Here is a 22704-nt window from a genome sequence, read left to right as displayed (position 1 = left end):
TAATTTTTTTTTTTTTTAAGGATTGCTATTGGACACCAGTAGTACTTAACACTTTAAGACGTATTGCTTTGCGATTGGCAAGTAATACTCCTTAAAAGCTATTATATTAAATTATATTGAATCCGATACTTAATTAGACCAATAACAATATTAACACGTAACAGACTGCTAGTACCTTTTAGCATTTTTTTTTTTCAAAATATTATTTAATAAAATAAAATTGATAGGACCCCGTAATAAATTTGCCAACTTTTATGATATATTAAACACATTTAAGATCACATTTTTCTTAAAGTGCATACATTCAAATATGACACCAATTTTAACACTTAACATTGCGACAGGTGTATTAGTTGCTGTTCTATACTTATATTGCCTAAATTTTTTCGGAATAGTTTGTCAAATGATAGTACAGTCTTTTGTTTGTGATATTTGATTTAATTAAGCATATTTTTAGTTAGACAATTAATTATTCTCGCTAGAGAACATCTTGTAATTTCATTAGTGATTTTAATTACTGTATAAAAGAAATTATATATGAAACCAATTTTTCAAAATAATTATGATATTTAATTTAGTAAATGGTTCACTATTTAAATTAAAAGAAAAAAAAAATATGTTATCGCACATATAATATTTAGATGCATGTTTTTACTACACAAATCATTATTTTATAGTGTGTATATATATACTTTTAGACTTTATATAGATTCATTACACAAAATTTTACTTTTAGTCACTGTGACTAAAAGTACAAAAATGTTGTGAGTAATTATAAATTATTATTCTTATATTGTGACTAAATGGTTCGTGGCTAAAGGTATTAGTCACAAAAATTACAATTTGTTGTGACTAAATGTATATTTAGTCATAATACTTGTTGTGACTAAAACTAAATTAGTGACAATTCATATTTAAATGCTATATTTTAGTCACAAATAATTTTTTGTTGTGATTAAAAGTCACATTAATTCAGAAGAAAATTATGTTGTGATTAAAAAATTATCACTAAAAGTTGTTGTTTTTCGTAGTGATTATCAGCCAATAAAAATGCATCAGATAATGAATTATATATAAGTGTGTTTGGTACATTGTATTACATTATATTATATATTATATAATATTATTTTAACTTGTATTACATACTATATATTTTTACATATATAATACTATATTTAGTCTCGACTTATATAAAATATTTTAATATAAATCAAAATAATTTCATAAAATTCAAAAATATACAAAACAAACCTTTATAAAATTAACAAATCATTTATTATGTATTAAATAATACAACATACAGTATTAAAAAAATTTAGTCTTAATAATTAATACAATACTTATTATTATTATTTATCCAAACATAGTATTATATATATATGTTCAACCCCATTTTAAAACATCAATTTTTTTTTGTTTTCTGAAACCCTAAATCTAGCAAAAATATATGGCTGGTAGAAGAGAAAGATATGTCCGATGTCGATGTGGGACACAACTTCTAGTTCCACTAGAAGCACCAAACTTTAAATGCCCAATCTGCCAATCAATCACCCAAATTCGACCCAACAACAACAACTATAGTAGTGGTGGTGGGCAGGACTATCTCCACAACGCCGCAGCTAAGTTTAGAAACGTTGTAACCAACATGATAAACGTGAATACAGCTTTAGGAGGATATAGCGGTTATTATAATCCTCAGATGCCACCAGCCCCGATGGCGGTGGCTCCTCCGAGGCCGAGCCCGAGACCTGGCTTGGGTTCTGGTTCTTCATTTGGGAGGAGGAGAGCTGTGCTTTGTGGTGTGAGTTATATTGGTCAGAAGCAACATTGTAAAGGAAGTGTTAACGATGTTAGTTACATGAAGTATTTTCTTGTTGAAAAGATGAGATTTCCTTCTGATTGCTTACTCATTCTCACAGGTACTCTACTACTAATTCCAATATATATATAATTATATATATGATCATCTAAATCTAATCAGTATACGTTACTTTTTTAACGTTTTCAATAAGCCATGTTATGATGGATTTATATATATGTTTCTTATTTTAATCAGAACATAACTTTTGTTATTAGATCATTTTTAGTCACAATAAAAACTAGTTTATACTAGAAAAATATTAATAAGATACAAGTTATCCTAAATTTCGTTTTTAATGGTAGTACAGTAGAACCTCTATCCAAGAATACACTTGGGAACAAGAAAATAATATTCTAATTGAGAGGTTATAACTAAATAGAGTTACACTTGAAAAAAAAAATCAAAATATCAAAACATATCAATGTAACAAAAATACCAATAAACAATTCTTAATACTATATTATATTAAAATTATTTTTCGAGTATATATAATATTTATACATGTACTATAATTTGAAAAAAAATTATTAATTCTACATAAATAAATTTATAAAATATATGTATATATTTTTTTAAGATGTAATTATTCTTATATAGAGGTATATTTTATTAATACGGGACTTAAAAAAATGTATAACTAATTACAATATAGAGGTTATTCTTATTTATAATTGGCCCAAATTGGGACTTCATTTTTTTATAACAAATTAGAGGTTATTCTTGAATAGAGTATTCTTAAATAGAGGTTCTACTGTAGTACTTATTGTTAGGACTAAAACATATTTAGTGTCAAATCTTTTTAGTAAAAACACAATAAATATATAATAATGAGTTTGTTTGGTATGCAGCCGTATTGTATAGTATAGTATTATATTAAATTATATTTTATGTAATATTTTTATGTAAAACTATATGTGATTATGGACATTCAATAAATAATATTTTAGTATAATTTAAAATTTAATATAGTATTATATAAAAGTATGATATATAATCCAATTCAATATAATACAATACAATGCAATACCACCTAATACGACGCTAGCTCCAAACGATCCCATATGTTTTAATCACACTTTTTTTATATATAACTATGTATGCTTGTTCAGAACATGAAAAGGACCCTCTAAGGATCCCAACAAGAAGAAATATGCTACTGGCTTTGAGGTGGCTGGTGGAAGGCAGCCGCGCCGGAGACTCGTTGGTGTTCTTCTACTCCGGCCACGGCTCAAGGCAGCAAGACAAGGACCACGACGAGGCTGACGGAGTCGACGAAACCTTGTGCCCCACTGATTACGAAACTGCCGGAAAAATTGTGGATGATGAGATTAATGCCACCATTGTTAGACCACTCCCTTATGGTGCAACTCTTCATGCCATTATTGATGCTTGTTATAGTGGAACAGTCCTTGATCTTCCCTTTGTTTGTAGGATGAACAGGTATAAATTACTATATAAATATATTTTAATGAATTCAAAATGGAATTTACTTAAATTATTAAAAAGTATGTGTGATGATCTATATATCACTAAATATAATTTTTGTTTTGTATGAATGTCTTAGTTAAAAATGTAATTGAACATATTTTTCATATTTTGACCTCTTTATTTATATCCTGGCCTTAGATATATTTTTTATCCTTGCTTGTCCATTAGGCTGGTTTTGTGCATTTTAATATTATACCATATATTTTAATTTAATTAATAAAGTAATACCATTTTAACTAATTCACCGCTTCTAAATTTTGATTTTGATAATTATTATATATACATTTGTTCGGTCTGGATGTGTATTCCAATTGTTAAATAATCCTAAAGTGAATTAAACATCATTGAGGTCCAATAATAATTCTCTATGTATAAAGACTAAAGTTGGCATATATGCAATTTGACTCCTAGCTAAGTCTCTTTGGCATGTTATTATTATTCTTTTAATTTTCATTAATATTCTTTATTCAACACTAGTATGTACATAGAAAGGATCGTTATATATATATGATTTGTTATTTGCTAAACTAGGTGATAATTTATGTAATTATAATAATGAATTGATTAATAATAAAGCAGAGATGGATTCTACAATTGGGAAGATCAGAGAAACCAATCAATATACAAAGGAACAAAGGGAGGAGTTGCTGTGTCTATTAGTGCTTGTGATGATCATCAAACCTCGGCCGACACTGATGTGAGTAGTAGTACTATATATATATATATTATTAGTATATTTATATGTAAGAATGAGTAGTAATTAATTAATTAAATGAAGGTGCATGCAGGCTTTAACAGGAGGAAATGCATTGGCAGGAGCAATGACATACAGCTTCATACTAGCAGTGCAGAGCGAACCAGGACTGACTTATGGCCGCCTCATGACTTTAATGCGTAACACCATTCGTGAAGCTCAAACTGGCATACGCCTCAACGGTCCCATTGCTGCTCTCGTTAACAAAATTCTACGTACACAATTATCACAGGTAATTAATAATTTGGATTTTTTTTCTCCAATTTTGACATGTAATCATGCACTCTGAATTTTTTTGGCCGTTAAAAATTCCTCCTGAAACTATTGAGATTGTTAAATTTAAGAATTATTGTCTAATTTCATTCAATTTGACTGTTTCCGTGATTATTTATGTACTAAATCATGCTACCTGAACTTTCATCCATGTTAGAATTTTTTTACTAAAATTAAATAAAATTCTTTAAATTCAACAATCTCAATAATTCAAATGTATTTTTAACCACTTTAAAAATTCAAAGTCATAATTTGTTACATAATCCTAATTAACCTTATATAAATATATGACTCCTAATCACATATTTTCTAAAGGGTATATATTCTTTTATGTCAAAATATATATATATATATATATATATATATTTATATTCTCATGAACGTTTTCGTGATACCATTAAATGCAGGTGCCACAATTGTCGTCGTCTGAGGAATTTGATATTTACTCAAAACGTTTTATGATATAGTATATATTATTTATTATTGCCTGAGTTCTCTGTATGTACTCTTCATGATGTTGGTGGAAATTAAACAATACGAATTAAGCTATATTAAATAAATTTTTATGCAACTATATAATAGACTTATAGTTATTTATAGTAGAACTCTGTGTAAATAATTAAAAATAATTGTATTTCAAATGCTACTTCGTGGAAATTATAAGGAGAGATTCAAGCTTAATAATAATAATAATAATAATAATAATAATTGTAACTATTTCGCGTAATAAGCCCATAATAAATATGAGAAGTGCTTATTTGGGATTTGTATCAGTTATGTTCTAACTAACTACTTTTGCATTTTAACTGCTAAATCCTATTGTCTTTTTTCAAATCTGTTAGCTATAACCGTTCCCTCATTCCTTCTCCTCCATCATCTCTACCGTCGGCGTCCCCTTCAACCCTCGCCTGTTTTCCTTTTCATTCCCATGGATCCATTATTAAAGGATATGAATAACACCCTCTCACTCACAGATGAAGAATGCTCCATCTTCACCATCCCTGAGTACTGTCCCACCCCAATCGAAAGCAACTCACCCACCCTTCTGGCTAGAGTTCTCACTCACGAGACTGTATACAAACAAGTCTTCAAAGATCAAATGTCCGGATATTGGCAAGGTTGTTTTCCCGTTTTGATTACTGAATATAAAGGTGAAGATGGTTTGTTTCATATCAAGTTTGGTTGTGAAGGAGATAAACGTCGAGTTCTTAACAAAGAACCATGGCATTTTCAAAACCATCTCATTATATTTATGGCGCCGATGTTCTGCAAAGTGTCACAAAGGAAAATTTGATTTTTACTCCATTTTGCGTACAAATTTATCGACTTCCTTTCTCAAGCAAATCAAAAGCGTTGGCTGAAGCACTTGGAAATATTACTGGAGAGTTTATAGAAGTATTTGATGATTCCACTAACGAAGGTTGGGGCCCTTTTCTACGTGTACAGGTTAAACTTTGTACAAACAAACCTTTGTTGTGAGGCCAAATGATCCGGTTGCCTAGAATCAAAGATGAATTTTGGGTTGACTTCCGCTATGAAAGGCTTCCCAAATTTCGCTTTGAATGTGGTCGCCCTGGCCACCCCTTTGAACGATGTGTTGCCTTTATGGAGCGTATGGATAGTGGTAATGAGGATGACTTTCAATATGGGCCATGGATGAAAGGTGCTAAACTTCCAACTAATGGCTATGATCGTTATCTGACTTTGCAAAGGGTAATTCTTGGCCTCTTCTCACTAGATTAGCTCGCACAACTTTTACTTCCACACTTCCAATGTTAAACAACCGCAATCAGCCTCAACCAAGGGTCCTTTATGCGAGGGAAACATCTAATCAGTAGGCCCATAACCATAGTAGCAACCTTGCATCAACCAATCTCATAGTCACAACTAACACCCACGGTATCATGCCCTCCTTGCTTACATCCACTGCTTTGACAACCATTATCTCTAATGGCGAAAACAATCTCGGTTACACCAACTTTAGCACCAGCAACTACCATACAAGTCCTCAAACCAGTACAGATACTACCCAACTCGACACCAGCAACTTCACTCCTAAAATTATGGCCAACCCGATTTACACAACACATCTACACCAACTAATGCACAAACTAGTCACCAACACACTAGCCATGCCAACTTCCCCCCTTTTTCTTCTAACACCAGCAACTTCAAAAACCAACATCAATACACCAACACCAGCAGCCCTTTAAACCAACTATCCATGCCTCCAACCACTTTCACCCCTACTAGCAACTTTGATTCCCTGCCATCTGATTCCCATGCCAGCAAACTCCAAAACCAGCACCCTTACACATACCAGCAACTCCACATTTCAACCAACTAACACTCACTTCAGTCATTTTCAAAGAAAACCAGTCAACACTCCAAATTCTGCTTCCAACGGCGCTCTACCAATGGATTCCACATCGAGTTCCCATAATAACTCTGACCAATCTCCTTCCCAAAAAGACTCTATCTTAGACCTTACACACATTTACATACCCGATCTCACTGCCAGCACTTTTACTACATATCCACCTGTACTAACATCAATTCCCATTAACAGTAATCTCTCCTCACTCTCTCATACTCAACCCATGACACCTTTCTGCACTTACACTACTGCCAAAATGTCTGTAGCAAAAGAAAATCAGCCACCAAGTACCACCTTCAAGAGGCAAAATGATTCTCTATCCGTGAGGAAAATGTTAAAAAGATGTCGTAATGTCCAAAGATCGTCATCTTCTCCGTTGTCAAGAGAGGATGATATTGAGACGTTAGTTTCTGACTTTGAGGATTCTAGCTTTTCCAATGACACAAGTGTGGCGGTTTCTAGGCAACCCCGGCCACAATTCATCATGAAAATCTTAAGCTAGAATGCACGGGGTTTGGGGAACCCGAGTGCATTCAGACACCTTCGATTTCTTGTTCAACAATAATCGCCCCAAGCTTTGTTTCTTATGGAAACCAAACTACCTCTTAACTGAATTACTTGTCTATGTCAATCTATACTCTTTATAAATGGATTAGAATCACCTCGTATAAGCCTTAGTGGTGGCCTAATGCTCCTTTGAAAGGATGATATGGACATCTCTCTCTTAAACTTTGGCTCTAATTTTTTCGATTGCTATATGAAGATGGAAGACAGCCGAACTTTTCATTTTACATGTTTCTATGGTGCTCTTGAAACTTGCAACCGATCAGCCTCATGGACCCTTTTTCAACGTTTTGCTATGTTGCTCCTCTCCTACCTTGGTTAGTTATTGGAGACTTCAATGAAATACTATCCAATTCTCACAAATCTGGTGGTGCACTCCGAAATGAAACACAAATGTAGGCATTTTAAAAGATCTTTAGATAGATGTAATCTCCATGAAACTCCCTTTGAGGGTGATCCTTTTACTTGGTCAAAAGTCATGCTTCCTTGAACACGATTAAAGAGCACCTTGATTGGTGTTTTGTCCACAAGCATTGAGAAAAAAAAATTCATACACCTCAAGTTCATCATCTCGATTAATTTCAATCGAACCATCAAGTTATCACTGCCCAGACCAGGAGCATTAAAAGGAAAAGTCGTTTTCGCTTTGAAAAATTGTAGCCGGCAGATCCCGAATGCAAAGATATTATTGTAACAAATTGGTCAATTCTCCCTCTTCAGACCCAATTGCTGCTCTAACTAAAAATATGTTATCTTGTGCTGAAAATCTTCAAGCTTGGCATGATGGCAAGTATGGCAGAATGAAAAAAAACATTAAAGAATGCCAAGAAAAGGTGGAAAAATTCAACAACTCTTCGGTTCAAACAAGCAGCCACATTGATGAACTTTAACAAGCTGAAACCATTCTCGATGAATTGTTAGAACAAGAATAAATATATTGGCAGCAGCGTTGTCGGGTGGATTGGTTAACTTGTGGTGACAAAAATACTAAGCTATTTCACGCAAAAGTTAATACTCGAAAGTCTAATAACCAAATTAAATTTCTTATTGATAATATGGGTGTAAAGGTGAAGCCCAATGCAGAAATTTCTTTGGTTATTCAAGATTATTTTGCTGACATTTTTCAAGCTTGTGACATTGATGACTCTGCTCTTGCAACTACTCTAGAATGTATCCCCAATATGGTTTCTGATGCACATAATGCCTCTCTTCTTGCACCTTTCACTGTTGCGGAAGTTGAAACAGCCCTCAAGACCATGGGACCGGATAAGAGCCCAGGAGTGGACGGAATGTCAGCCATGTTTTATCAACAAAATTGGTCAATTGTTGGGGACCTTGTAACTAATGGCGTGCTAAGTATCTTAAACAATGGGCCTGATCCATCAAGATTCAATCATACTATCATCACTCTCATTCCGAAAATCAAGAAACCACAATGCATGGACTTCAGAACAATTAGCCTATGCAATGTCATTTAAAAAATGGTTACCAAAATCCTGGTGGCAAGATTCAAGGAGATTATTCCTTTGGTAATTTCCGATACGCAAAGTGCCTTTTTGCCTAATCAATTGATTACGAACAACATTTTGGTAGCTTTTGAATTGGTTCATGCAATTAAAAACAAAACAACGGGACGTAATGGCATTGCATCCTTAAAGTTGGACATGAGCAAGGCTTTCGACAGAGTTGAATGGAGATTCCTTGAAGAGGTTATGAGGAAAATGGGTTTTGCTAATGGTTGATTACGCTTATCATGGGCTGCCTTACTACTAACAGATTTTCTTTTCTTGTCAATGGTGAAGTCACTAGTAACTTGGTTCCAACTAGAGGCTTACGACAAGGATGCCCCTTATCTCCGTATCTCTTCTTAATTTGTGCTGAAGGCTTATCTAGGCTGCTGGAACATGAATAAAGTATTGGCAATTTACATGGCTTCAAAATCACAAGGCGTGCACCAACCATATCTCATTTACTCTTTGTCGACGATAGTCTTCTATTTTGTCAAGCTAATGAAAGCTCATGCCTTGCTATCAAGAGGGTTTTGGACACATACCATCGTGCTTTTGGGTCAAGTTCTTAATCCCGATAAATCTGTGATGTCTTTTTCTCTGAACACTACATTGGCAACCCAAGTTTTCTTTCATCGACACCTTTCTATGCCAATCTGTGAGTGTCATGAAAGATATCTTAGCTTGCCCTCTTATTCAGGAAGAGACAAGAAAGAACTTTTTAGCAACATCAAGGAACAAATTTGGAAACTAATGCACTCTTGGAGTGAAAAGATATTCTCGGCAGGTGGTCGAGAAGTCCTTCTCAAAGCTGTTGTTTAGTCTATCCCGACCTATGCTATGAGTTACTTTCGACACCATAGTTACTTTTGTAAACAACTTGAGAGTATGATGGCTAATTTTTGGTACGGTATGAATGAAAATGGGTCCAAAATTCATTGGTGCTCATGGAATCTGCTATGCAAAACAAAGGGAGAAGGTGGAATGGCGTTTTGGTCCTTTATCAACTTTAATCAAGATTTACTAGCTAAACAAGCGTGGCCTTTTGTTAAAAATCCAGATTCACTCCTCAGGCAATTACTCAAAAGCAGATACTTTCCTCATAACTCCTTCCTAGAAGCAAGTATGGGTCAGTCTCCTTCGTTAACTTGGCAAGGTATTAAGTGGGGTCGTAATCTCTTGACCAAAGGGTTGAGATCGAAAATTGGTGAGGGTCGTTCTGTTAGATGTGGCTCAGATCCTTGGATTCCTGGTTATACTACTTTCCTTCCAACAAGATACATTGGCTTTTCAAATGGTGTTGTAGCAAATTTCATTACTGAGGAACGGCAGTGGAATGTCTCCATGCATGTTGCAATAGGTTTTTTTTCCACTTGATGTTGAGAAAATCCTCACTATACCTTTGAGCTACTTCAACACCAATGATAAACTTATATGGCATCATCATAATTCGGGGATATATACGGTTCAAAGTGGCTATCATCTAGCAACCTCCCTAGAAGAAGAAGACCTTAGCTCCAGCTCCTCCTCATCTTTGTCATGGTGGAAATTCTTTTGGTCCCTAAAAATTCCTCAAAAAGTCAAGATCTTTGTCTGGTGTGTCATTCATGATGCTCTACCTGTGGCTACTTCCCTTGTTCGAAGGAAGATCATTACTGATTCCACATGCTCCATTTGTAGACAAGCTTGGAAAACAACGGGGCATGCTCTATTTAGCTAAAAATATGCTAAGGCTGTTTGGAGAGCTCAAAACTTAAGGTTCGATTGGCACGCGTGTACATCGATGCGTAATGGAGACTACATGTTACATCTTTCAAAAATCTACACCAAATTGGAGATGGAACAACTTTTTTGTACACTTTGGGCTATTTGGACTGAACGTAACAAAGTGGTACATGATAGCAAAGCAAGAGCCGCCAAGGACCTAGCCATTTTCGCCACTGTGTTTATTTAGAATTTTCGAGCTGCTCAACGTAAGCCTACTGCTGCTGCATCACCAACATCGTGGTCTCCACCAGCTGCAGGCACTCTTAAACTCCATGTGGATGCGGCAGTCAACTCCTCAACAAGTACTACTGGTGTGGGGGCGGTTATTAGAGATGCTAATGGGCATGTAGTGGCTGCACTGTCAATGTAATTGTAGGTAACTTTAAATCTCATGAAATGGAGGCCAAAGCACTTTTTCACAATCTCAATTGGGTTATTCAACAACAATTGCCAATTATGTAAATCGAGACGGATGTAGTTATGGTGGAAAACGCATTGAAAGCTCCTTTCAATTCAAATTCCTCTTTTTCAGATTTAATACTTGATGTTATTAGTCTTATATCCTTTTTCCCCAATGTAAATGTTTCACATGTCAAACGTTCTACAAATGAAGCGGCACATGGCCTTGCTAAGTTTGCATTAGGGGTGGATGAGACTTGTTCAAAGTGGCTATTTACTAGAAACTGACACGTATACAACAAAAGAAATATGAATCAACTCAAAAATTACAATATTAAATCGCATTTAATAAATGCGACTTGAATAACTCATTTCAATTAATTATAGTTGATAGAAATATTCAAACTCGCTGTTATGTAAAGCATATGCGAGATAAGAATAATAACTATTAACAGATGTAATTGACGAGACAACATGTCCATCTCGAGATAAACAGAGTATATAATAGAAGGATACAAGATGAGACATCAAGGAGCTTGCAACTCATTGACCCACATACTTGGGAGTAAAAGCTTGCAACTCATTGATCCATATGATTGAGCATGAAAAAAAAAAACTACATTCATCCATCTCGCCCTCTAATATCATTATAATACGAGAGCACTACGAAATGAAACATGTCTATTCTCAATATTTTTTCCTACAAAGACGGTAAAGAAAGACAGCTCACATTTAGCGAGAAACAACCTTTATAGTCAACATAAACGTTTAACGATAAAGGCAAAAGAATAATCCAAGAAAAAATGGATGACAAACTTGTGGAGTATGTAGATTTTAACTACAAAACCATATTAAATATCTTGTATTCATTTATTATTATTATTAAATTTTGTAGTATATTTACTACGTAAAAGGTTTATATATTTAGTTAACGAAAATTTACGTTAACAAATGTATTTATAATGTATATTAAAAGACCACTATGCTTTCTAAACAATGTGGGACAAAAGTAAATTTAATAAAAGAATTATGTAACTTGTTTTTTAAACACAAAATATTAAACTCTCACGAAAAAAGAAAAATAAAATGAAAATTATATACAGTGCCACTTAACTATTTTTGTGAATTCCTTTATAAATATATAGATGTATATTTAAATTTATTAATAATTTTTATTTTAATAATTTAATTCTTTAAACTATTATTATGAAAGAAAGTGTTAACTTATTATTTAATAATTTAATTCTAATAAAAAAAATAAGTTAAACTCGTGTATACATTTATACAATTCTAGAAACCAATATTTCTATAAAGAATATATTTTAACACATTTTAAGAAGAAAAAAATAGTATAGAACCAAATAATATACGAATTTTATTCTAATGCTAGAAGATTGGATGCCATAGTGTACTAACTTATTATTCTTAATTAAGAAGTAGTACATCTTGGTGAAGCAAGAGGTTTCTAGCAGAGTCACACCACCGAATGTAAGAGGCATGGAGATTAGGCCACTCTGAAGAGGGGCAACTAGTGAAGTGGTGGAGCCAAAGGGTCAATACCTTCTCTTGATGCTCCTCATCCAACCTCTCTATCATCTCCTCCAACACTCTCTCCACCTCTGCTCTCTCGCTCGCGCTCAACACGGGAGCCTCGGTGCCATTGCTTGCCCTGCAAAGCAGTGGCAGCCATGATTGCAGCATTTGAATCTTCATCAGTTTCAGCTGCTCTTTCTCGTACTCTGACTCGTCCTTTTCTCTCATGTTTTTGCTCTCATTGAACAAGAACGCTGCACATGTTATGAAGTTAATTTATTTTTGTGAGAATAAGATAACAGAAGCTTTATCCATCTTTATTCTTTACCATAAACTAGCTCGTTTTCTTAGAATATTGCCCAGAAAGTATATTGTTCATATAATACAAATTAGATTAAAATAAATAATGGAAATAGAATTTGAAAAAAAAAAAAAAAAAGTTAAAGGTTTTTCATATATAGCCTAAGGATTATAGTAAAGGACTTTGTGATGAGTTAAAAAGACAATATAACAAACACAACCAATGGACGACAAATCATTACTGATTTTATAAGTCTAATTCATCGCAAGTTTCACTATTTTCTAGTCCTTTTGTAAGTGAAGATTTTGATTATTTATACTCTCATTATTACCTAAAACTACATAAATCATAATCACTCTTTCCAAAAGAAACAAATTTAATCAATTAAATAAGTGTTATATTTGTTAAATAGCTATTAGAAATTTTAATATTAAAAATAATTTAAATTTTAATTTAATAAGTAATATATATAAAAGAAAAATTAACCGCAGTTTTGAGCCAAAAGATTTTTTATATATATATAACTATTGGCTAAGAACGTAAGTAGTAAGGAAGTTTCTGAATTGGACAAATACGTAGTGATTTCATTCCAATCAATTGGAAGTTTCAATATTTTCTAATAGTCCTTTTACTAGTGAAAAAAAATATATAAAAAATAATATGAACTAAGAAATATCTTTTATAAAATATTGCATCCCCCTAAGATGCCCCTTCATAGCATTTGCATATATTAAGCTAAATTAATAAAGTGCTAATTATTGCAAGGTCTATTTTGAAAGACAAAAAACATCATATAAATAATATGCTAATTAGGATTTTTATTTTTGAACTTTGACATGTAATAAATCATGCTTATAAACTTTTAAGGTCGTTAAAAGTGTCCCTTGAACTTTTGTAATTGTTAGATTTAAGAATTTTTATCTAATTTCAATTAATTTTACTATTTCAATGATTGTTAACACATGTACGTACTAAATCATGTCTCTGAACTTTTATCCATGTTAGACTTTTTTATTAAAATTAGAAAAAAAAAATTCTCAAATCTAACCATCTCAATAGTTCATAGGCATTTTTAAGGACCGTATGTCAAAGTTCAGGTGCAAAAATTTTAATTATTATGTGAGAAATACTAAAAGTCAAGTGCCTAACACCCTCTTATGTGTCAGTATCGTTATTGATCCAACTAAGTATCGGGTCCCATATAATTTAATATAATAACTTTTAAAGAGTATCACTAAGCAATCGCAACGCGACATGTCGATAAAATGCTAGGCACCACTGGTGCTAATAGCAATGTCCTTATTATCTATTCTATATAAAGTGTGTCTATATAACTAAAATTCTTGGTTTATGAGAAATTTATGGGTGACTTTTTATTTTTATTTAATAAAATAATAAAATATTATTTATATATAATAAATAAATAATAAAATAAATCCTATTAATATTTGAATTGATATTTAGTATATTTCAACTCTATATATAATCAAACTATAACTCTAGAAATTAAAAATATATATATAAAATAATCGTCCATTTTATTTATATTATTTAGAATAATTCATTGTGGTTCAAGATCACAATGAACAGAAAAAGTGGCAAAAACACAAATGTAGTTCAAAATCATAGTAAACTAAGAAAGAATGAGAAGAGATTATTAAGCATTAAATATTCTCAGTAAACACACTCAAAGAATCGCATTGAGAGAGGAAAAAAAAAAAGAATACCAATTGTGATATATATAAATAAATAAAAGCGAAGAATATTATATAATTATTTATATTCTATATAAAGTGTGCCTATATAACATAATTCTTGATTTATGAAAAATTCATGAGTGACTTTTTATTTATATTAAAAAATAATGATTTATTAATAAAAATAAAATGGTTTATTAATTTTAAAAATACAATTTTAAAAATTAAAAAGTAAAAACAAAACCAAACCAAACAGATTTTTTAAAACTACCAACCAATCAAAAAATTTTGTGTGGACTCATCTTTTAAATTTTCAGAAACATAAAACTTTTTTGAATTTTAAACTAATCAAGCCTTTGTATATATGTACAGTTTGATAATAGATATATATGGGGTGGATTTTTAAATAAATTTAATTTTGTAGGTGAAAAAAATGACAAAATTGGTTGTAAATCACAAAGAGATAATTGAGGTTGAAAGGATGAGTAGGGAACCGAATATAGTTTATGATCATAGATGTATATTTATATTAAAAATAAAATGATTTATTAATAAAAATAAAATGGTTTATGAGAAATTAATGATTTAAAATATTTAATTTGATATCTTAATTATTAATAAACAATACCATAAATATACATCTACGATCATATAAGAATTTTATTCTAAAACTATACGATCATAGATTAAGTGGTCAAGGTCCAAAGAAAAATAATAATTTCTTATAATCTGAAATCAAGACACGAAAAACAGAAACTAATTGAATAGGACTCTATTCAATTGAGGTGTCGACCATACATGGTAAGTAAAAAGCTATATATTAAATTTTATGCCTTGATACAATTAAAAATTAAATAAGAATTTACTACTATTTATATATTATATATATATTGCTAAAGATGCAAAAGTATTGCATTTATATATCCCACGATGTTTCAAAAATACTTAGAAAAGTTCATCTTGAATTAATTATTAATATGTAATAAAAAATATTAGTTATTATACTATTACTTCAAACAAAGGAAGTTCTAGCGGTGCTTCTACTTTCTAACCATAAACCTCAATTTTGGCTTCTTTAACCAGCTGTCACACACAACTTACTTACTCTGAATTTATAACCATTTACAATTTTTTAACACTCAAAAAGTTACTGAGTTTGTTTTCTATAGCTCTACTTATTAAGGTAGAAAAATATTTTTAGATTGACTCTATTCTGTTTATTAAATGAATTATTTTCAAGTTGACACATTAACTTAAAAATGACACAATAATGACCTACTACAAAGTATACACTTATATTCATTCTATTTATTGAGAATCAAAACTTCAATCTTCTTCACTAGATTAGCCAGAGACACATAATTATATTTGGACATAAACACATGACACAATATTATAACTCAAACTCAGAAACACTTAGTCGAAACTTGAATGAATAATGCCACTCTTTTAAGTTTTAAGACTGTATATGACTAGGCAATTTTGGTTATTGTATTATTATTCCTGCTACATAGTTGATCATTTTTAGATTTTTGATGTGAAATTTCGTATTGTGAGCTTTTTAGAGAGTTTCTTATAGACTTCAATGAGTAATAGATTTATATAATTATACCTGGAATAAATTTTCATAATGTTGTTTGGTGGATTCCTATTTTGTTATTAGGTAACATAATATTATTATTCGTTAGGTCTGTCACAATTATTATTAAGTGAGAATGAATCAATTTAAAAACCTTTTACTATATTCAAAGGTGAGATTAATTTTAATATGAGCTTAGTTATATTTAATTTTATTTTGTATATCTATTGTTTTATTTGAAAACATGTGAGTAAATGACTACACTATATACAGCAATTAAGGACATCACTCCAACTACAGAAAGTTGGAAGAATAAAATGAGAGTGTTAGAAAAATTTGAAAAGCGGACAAATAAGAGTTCACCACTCAAATATCAAAAGCGCATGTTAGCAGACAAAAAAGTATACAATCAGTTAATTTATTGTTGAAATTGTCAATACTTTACTAATAAATGCTATATTTTCTGAATTTTGCCTGTACTCGCGTTGCAATAAATTATTATTTCATAAATATTTTTTTCCTTAAAAATGAACACAGGGTAATGATGTTGAACCTAATAACTAATAATATTTTTTTTAATTTTTAATTGTATCACTTTTTAATAACGTAAAAAAAAACTAGCATAAAATTTAATATACGGACTTTTTACTAGTATATATATATATATTACTCAAATAATAATGATTTTCCTAATCAACAAACTGATTACTTTGGACACAATCAACACTTTCTAATCTCTAGAAGAATAAAAAGAAAAGAGCATATTCCAATACTTTGTGCCATGAACTTCAAAAGAAAAAACAATGTGGCGGCGTACCTGAAAGTTTAACAAGGGAACACTGAAGCCGCGGCTCAGCCGAAATAGCAAGCCAAGCCAATCGTGAAGCCGAAGCCCACCTCCTTACAGCTTCTTCGGGAAACCCACACGCCACCATCTTTTCCGTCAACCAAACCAGCTCAGCCGCCAGCTTCTCAGCCGATCTCCCACTCCGACTCCCTCCCTCCCTGGCTCTCCCGCCACCAACCTTGGTCCAAGCCAAGTCCCCAACGGATCGAACCACTCGCAAAACCTTGTACAACGGATAATCAACTGGGCCAGGCCCATTCCCACTCTCGGCCCAAACTTCAGGCCCAACAACACCTTTCTCCACCACATCCAACTCAAGCTGCCCAAGAGTCCTCGAAAACGCCGCCGATAAAACCGTCCGGTTAACTTCACGCAAAGCAGGGGAAACTTCTCTCCGGTTATCCTCAATAATCTTCTCAGCCAAAGACCGAACCACTTCGTACTTCCGTGAACTCACCGGAATCTCGCTCATAATCGAGAGCAACTGCGAAAGCGCTCGACCGATTCCGGAGTTCTCTCCACCGTCGACGGCGCCGTCGAGGGATGGTGGAGAGTGAGCGAACGCGCCGCCGTCCTTGGTGTGTTTAAGCGAGTGGAAAGGGAAGTAGTTTGGGGTTAGAGAAGGGATTAAACGAAGGAGAAAGAGGACAAAAGCGATTAGGAAAGAGCGAATGAGTTCGAGGAGTCTGTGCTTTTCTGTAAAGGTGAGAAGAGAATTATCGGCGTAAACGAATATGGAGTAAACCAGGTTTCGGAGAAGCATAGAGCCTGTTTCCATGGCGATTATCTCGATTTCTTTTCTTTTTTCGTTGTTGCTAAATTTAGTATGTAATATAAATATATAAATAAAAATTATTATTGAGGGTTTGTGAATAAAAAGAGGTAAGTTAATAAGAGAAAAGAGATGAAAATGAAGTAAGTGGGTGAATAATTTTTCTGGAGTTTTGATATATGTATATATGTAGTTTTATCATGTGAATTAATATATAGTTTTAAATATCTCATAAAAAAATAATAACTGTATGTATATTTGATATAATTATAGGAAGATTTTGTGGGAGTATAGTCCTTGGTTTTGGACCGTAGAAGGATAGGAGAATTGCATTTATTTTGTTAGCAGTTGCCTTTTACTTTCTAACCCAAAAAAAAAAAAAAAAAAAAAAAAAACAGTTGTTGACAAGTCTTCCAACGACGGATATAGCTGTTACACAAACTCGTACGTATATTATATATCAATATCATAATTATTATTTTTTTAATAAATGTAGTCATAGACTAAAACTTGGTAGCCTTTGGAAAAAAAGAAAAAGAAAAACACTAGAACTAAAACTTGGTAGTTTGGTTTGGTTAGTACTTAGTAGCACATGGGAGAGAGTATGTAGGTGACAAAGGGCTAAAGTTAGAATTAGAAGAGGCAAATGACTATATTGTTGGCCAACAGATCTCATTTGCTCCTAGATATGTAGAGTAGAGTAGTTATTGAATTGGAAATACTAAAGGTATTAATAGTGTATAGCATCTTATATTATTGTTGGTACACTTAAGTAATTGAGTCTTGTTGAGAATAAGATTAGTTAACTCTATCAGGATTAGTTCAATGTTGTTTAGTTAGTTAATTTCAGTTAGTTTGATTAGCTACACATGTAACTAATTTTGTAATTAATTCCTAACTGTCGCTCAACTGTATATATATGTATATATACTGACTTATTTATAGTTGAACAGAATTCATTCTCTTTGAATCAACAAAGACAAATTCTGTTATTTCTTCTAATATTCTTCGTTTTCATCAGTCCAGCATGATATTAGAGCTTTTTTCGTTCTAATGGCGTGTGCATCTTCGTCCGATTCCACACTTCATCCCAATGGATCCAATCCTTTACCAAGACCTTCATTTCTTTCGTTCAATCACACTTTTTCCATTAAACTCGATGAAAATAATTTTCTCCCATGGTGACACTAGGTTTATGCTGCTATCAAAGGCCATCGGTTACTCAAGTTTCTTGATTCAATGGAAGCTCCACCCAAGTATACGACAACAAAAGATGCAGCAGAAAATCGAATCACTGAAGAGTTTCTTGAATGGGACGTTTAAGACAGTCTCCTTGTCACATGGCTTCTCTCGTCCATGACAGAGAAGATCCTCACTCGCATAATTGGATGGAATAGTGCTGCTCAGATTTGGTTTACTCTTGAAGAGTACTATTCAGCTCAAAATCGAGCCAAGGTCAATCAGTTCAGAACTCAACTTTGTCGCACAAAGCTCACTGGAAATCTAAATGACTACTTGCTCAAGATCAAACACATTGTTGATTCTCTAGCTTCCATTAGCCATGTTCTTTCAACTCAAGATCATATCGAAGCCATTTTCAATGGCTTTACACGTGAGTACTCTATTTTTGTTACATCTCTATCTACTCAAAAAGATGACTACTCAGTTGTTAAAGTTCAATTGCTACTCATGGCTCAAGAAGTTAGAAATGAAACAAGTTAGTCCGATCTTGATATTTTCAAACCAGAAGTGAATCTGGCAGCTCTACCTAATCCACCTAAACCTTTTGTATCTCGTGGTGGTCATCAAAGCTTCTCTCCAATACAGTTTGACACTTTTACAAGTGGTCGAGGACTTTTCGAGGAAACTATCCAAACTACTCCACTGGCTATGGCAGATTTCCTCAGTACTCTACTGGTTATGGTAATTTCTATCCACCTCCCTATCCTTCTTTTCCTAACACTCCTCGTGGCTCTTGAGGTAGATTTCATGGTGGTTTCTAAGGTTCTAGAAGAGGATCTTCAAATCCTAAAGTGCAGTACCAATTGTGTCACAAACAAGGACACACATTAAAACAATGTTTCTATCGATTTGACAAATCCTTAACAGGACCTGAATCCTTTTAATCCTTTAGTGGATCTGCTGCTACAGCTGAGATGCAAGTCATGGTTGCTACACCTAAAATTGTCAATGACCAAAGCTGGTATCCAGATTCAGGTGCAACAAATCACTTTACTCCAAATCTCCACAATCTGATGGCTCCACAAGAGTTTCCAGGTTCAGACCGAATTCACATGGGAAATGGCTCAAGTTTGGACATTCATCACAATGGTCACAACTCTTTCATTTCCCCTTTCACATCTCAGTCCCTTAATTCGCATAATCTTCTTCATGTGCCTAACATTACCAAATACGTGATGAGTGTCTCACAATTTGCAAAAGATAATTCTATCTATTTTGAGTTTCACCCTCATTTTTGCTTTGTGAAAGATCAGGCTACTATGAAGACTTTATTGGTTGGGAAGGTTGACAAAGGGCTCTATAAATTTGACCAGCCTCTCGAATCCAGTCTTCACTCCAATTGTAGCTCCTCTACTACAGCTGTTGTTTCCTCACCAAAGTCTGCACTTCAATGTCAAACACTCAGTTCTAATGTACCTTTTTCAAATTTTAATCTTTGGCATAATCGTTTAGGCCATCCATCTAAACAAATTGTACAATCTATTATGGCTAAATGTAATATCTCTCCTAGCAATAAAAATGTTTTTGATTTGTGTACTGCATGCTGTCCTGGTAAGCATCACAAACTGCCCTACCCAAATTCAAAAACTGCCTATATTGTTCCTTTGCAGATGCTCCATATAGACCTATGGGGTCCAGCCCCTATGGTCTCTTCCAATAGATATAGATGTTACATTAGTTTTGTTGATGCATACTCTAGGTACACTTGACTCTATTTACTTAGAACTAAGGACGAGGCTGTCCCAACCTTCATTAAATTCAAAACACAGATTGAGTTACAACTCAATCATCAAATTAAAGCCATCCAATCAGATTGGAGAGGAGAATTTAGAGCTTTCACTTCTCTAGTTGAGTCTTGTGGCATCATTCATAGAGTTTCATGTCCACACTCCCATGAACAAAATGGAGTTGTGGAAAGAAAGCAAGGCACATAGTAGAATCTGGTTTTACTCTCTTAGCTCATTCTTCATTGCCTCTTAAGTATTGGGATGATGCATATAGAACATCTGTGTATCTTATCAACAGAATGCCAACCAGAGTCTTAAACAACTTCACACCCCATGAAACCTTATTTCATACTAAACCAGACTACTCTGGTCTCAAAACCTTTGGTTGTCTTTGTTTTCCTAACCTAAGGCCATATAACAGAAATAAAATGAATTACAGGTCAACTCCTTGTACCTTTTTAGGTTATACCCTTACACAAAAAGGCTACAAAAGCATTGCCAAAGATGGTAGAATTTACATGTCTAGAGATGTTTTATTCAATGAAACTGCATTTCCTTTTCAAACATCTGATGTTGTCTCTACTCCTGTTGTTCCACACTTCTCTCATACCCTTGCTACACCACCTATATCCCCACCACAAATCATTTCCCCACCATCTTCCTCAAACTCATCTTCACAATCTAACACTCCATCCATCAACTCTGCTGGTTCACTTCCAACATCTATTTCTTCACCAAATAGTTCTTCAACTTCCTCCACTCCTCTAATCACTTTAATCAATTCCTAAATACTACCACAAATCCTATTCCCCCTTTTGTTGTGAACCATCATCCAATGCACACCAGGGCTAAAGAAGGAATCCACAAACCAAAGGTTCTCACTGCCTCCTTTGTACCTGCTACTGTCAAGTCTGCCCTTAAAGATCCCAAATGGCATAATGCCATGAACATTGAATATTATGCTTTAAAGAAGAACAACACCTGAATATTGGTTAGGTTACCCCCTGGTAGCCAGTGCATAGGCTGCACTGTTCTTCGTTTTCATCAGTCCAACAAGTCTCATGTAATTTAATAAAATAATTTCTATAAAATATTGTTAACCAATCGTAAGACGACACATATAAATAGTGTTAGGCACCACTGATACCTTAAAGTAATATTCTTCTTGAATATAGAATAAATAGCATTAACAAATCATGGAATTTGTAATTCACAGATAATTTTTATTTTTTTAGTAACAATATTTTCACCTAAAATCTGCATTAAAATACTACACATAATAATTAGCGATAAAAATTTTACCCATAAAAATGTTACTTTGAAACCTATTTATTTATGAGTAACTTACCCATATTAAGATAGGGTATTACCTGTTGAAGTAGGATTTAGTGTGGGGTGAAACTATGAAAACATGTACTCGATGCCTGCTTGATTTTAGGTTAAATATTTGATGATAAATCTCAGCTCATTTAATTCTGAGCTAGCTGTATTTTATTTATAGGAGAAAGAGAAAATATTACAACCATTAATACAATGCCAACTAGCTTACACAGAAAACAATGCATAACAAATTTATAATACAATTCGTACAGTCACTCCCACACTTCTGCATATTCTGGAATCCAATGATGAGTTGAAATCCTTTATTACAACAGAGAAAATAGTCACACTATAGGTAGGTTCTTAAAACCACCCTCAAATAAAGAGGTGAGACCTTTACACTGAACTTGTCCACAAGAACTTGAAACCTTGAGTGAGAGAGAGAGAGACTTTGTGAGGCCATCTGTAACTTATTGGTTACAAGTTGGGACATATCTAATTTCTAGTTCTTGTTTGAGCACCTTGTCTCTAACAAAATAAACACTAATTTTGTCTGGCATGATAAACAGGATTAGAGGCAAGTGCACTGGCACTGAGGTTGTCACACTAGGTTATTGTTTTTTCTGGCAGTTGAAATTTGAACTCTCTTAGTAGTGATTCTATCAAAGTGATCATCTCATATGCAACATGCGCTA

At 33.1% G+C, this 22704-nt stretch overlaps 2 protein-coding genes across 5 annotated transcripts; one reads left to right on the top strand and one right to left on the bottom strand.

Moving 5' to 3' along the window:
* The first annotated feature begins 1374 nt into the window (after positions 1 to 1374).
* On the top strand, positions 1375 to 5073 carry LOC115695990 (metacaspase-3). Of its 4 annotated transcripts, none has more exons than XM_030623107.2 (5): positions 1375 to 1919; positions 2971 to 3301; positions 3929 to 4046; positions 4138 to 4335; positions 4784 to 5073. In XM_030623107.2, exons 1-5 carry the CDS (start codon positions 1448 to 1450, stop codon positions 4841 to 4843), a joined length of 1179 nt encoding a protein of 392 aa, XP_030478967.2. In that variant the 5' UTR covers positions 1375 to 1447; the 3' UTR covers positions 4844 to 5073. The 4 variants fall into 4 exon arrangements, with proteins under 4 accessions (XP_030478967.2, XP_030478966.2, XP_060973416.1 ...); XM_030623106.2 differs by having other exon boundaries at positions 1402 to 1919; positions 3926 to 4046; XM_061117433.1 differs by lacking the exon at positions 4784 to 5073 and having other exon boundaries at positions 1402 to 1919; positions 4128 to 4333.
* Positions 5074 to 12198: 7125 nt separating this feature from the next.
* On the bottom strand, positions 12199 to 18075 carry LOC115725647 (uncharacterized). The gene is made up of 2 exons (XM_030655227.2): positions 16919 to 18075; positions 12199 to 12778 (listed from the first exon to the last, which is right to left on the bottom strand). The coding sequence occupies exons 1-2, from the start codon at positions 17724 to 17726 to the stop codon at positions 12417 to 12419; spliced, it is 1170 nt and encodes a 389-aa protein (XP_030511087.2). The 5' UTR covers positions 17727 to 18075; the 3' UTR covers positions 12199 to 12416.
* Positions 18076 to 22704: the final 4629 nt, after the last annotated feature.

Source organism: Cannabis sativa, chromosome 6, assembly GCF_029168945.1.
Source record: "Cannabis sativa cultivar Pink pepper isolate KNU-18-1 chromosome 6, ASM2916894v1, whole genome shotgun sequence".
Lineage (NCBI taxonomy): Eukaryota > Viridiplantae > Streptophyta > Magnoliopsida > Rosales > Cannabaceae > Cannabis > Cannabis sativa.
This window is presented reverse-complemented; position numbering and strand designations above follow the sequence as displayed.

Coding starts and splice junctions, on each gene's coding strand:
- LOC115695990 (XM_030623106.2), top strand. CDS start 1,448: ATGGCTGGTAGAAGAGAAAGATATGTCCGATGTCGATGTGGGACACAA. Junction 1,920..2,970: donor TTGCTTACTCATTCTCACAG/GTACTCTACTAC, acceptor ATGCTTGTTCAG/AACATGAAAAGGACCCTCTA. Junction 4,047..4,137: donor AAACCTCGGCCGACACTGAT/GTGAGTAGTAGT, acceptor AGGTGCATGCAG/GCTTTAACAGGAGGAAATGC.
- LOC115725647 (XM_030655227.2), bottom strand. CDS start 17,726: ATGGAAACAGGCTCTATGCTTCTCCGAAACCTGGTTTACTCCATATTC. Junction 12,779..16,918: donor TTCCCTTGTTAAACTTTCAG/GTACGCCGCCAC, acceptor TAACATGTGCAG/CGTTCTTGTTCAATGAGAGC.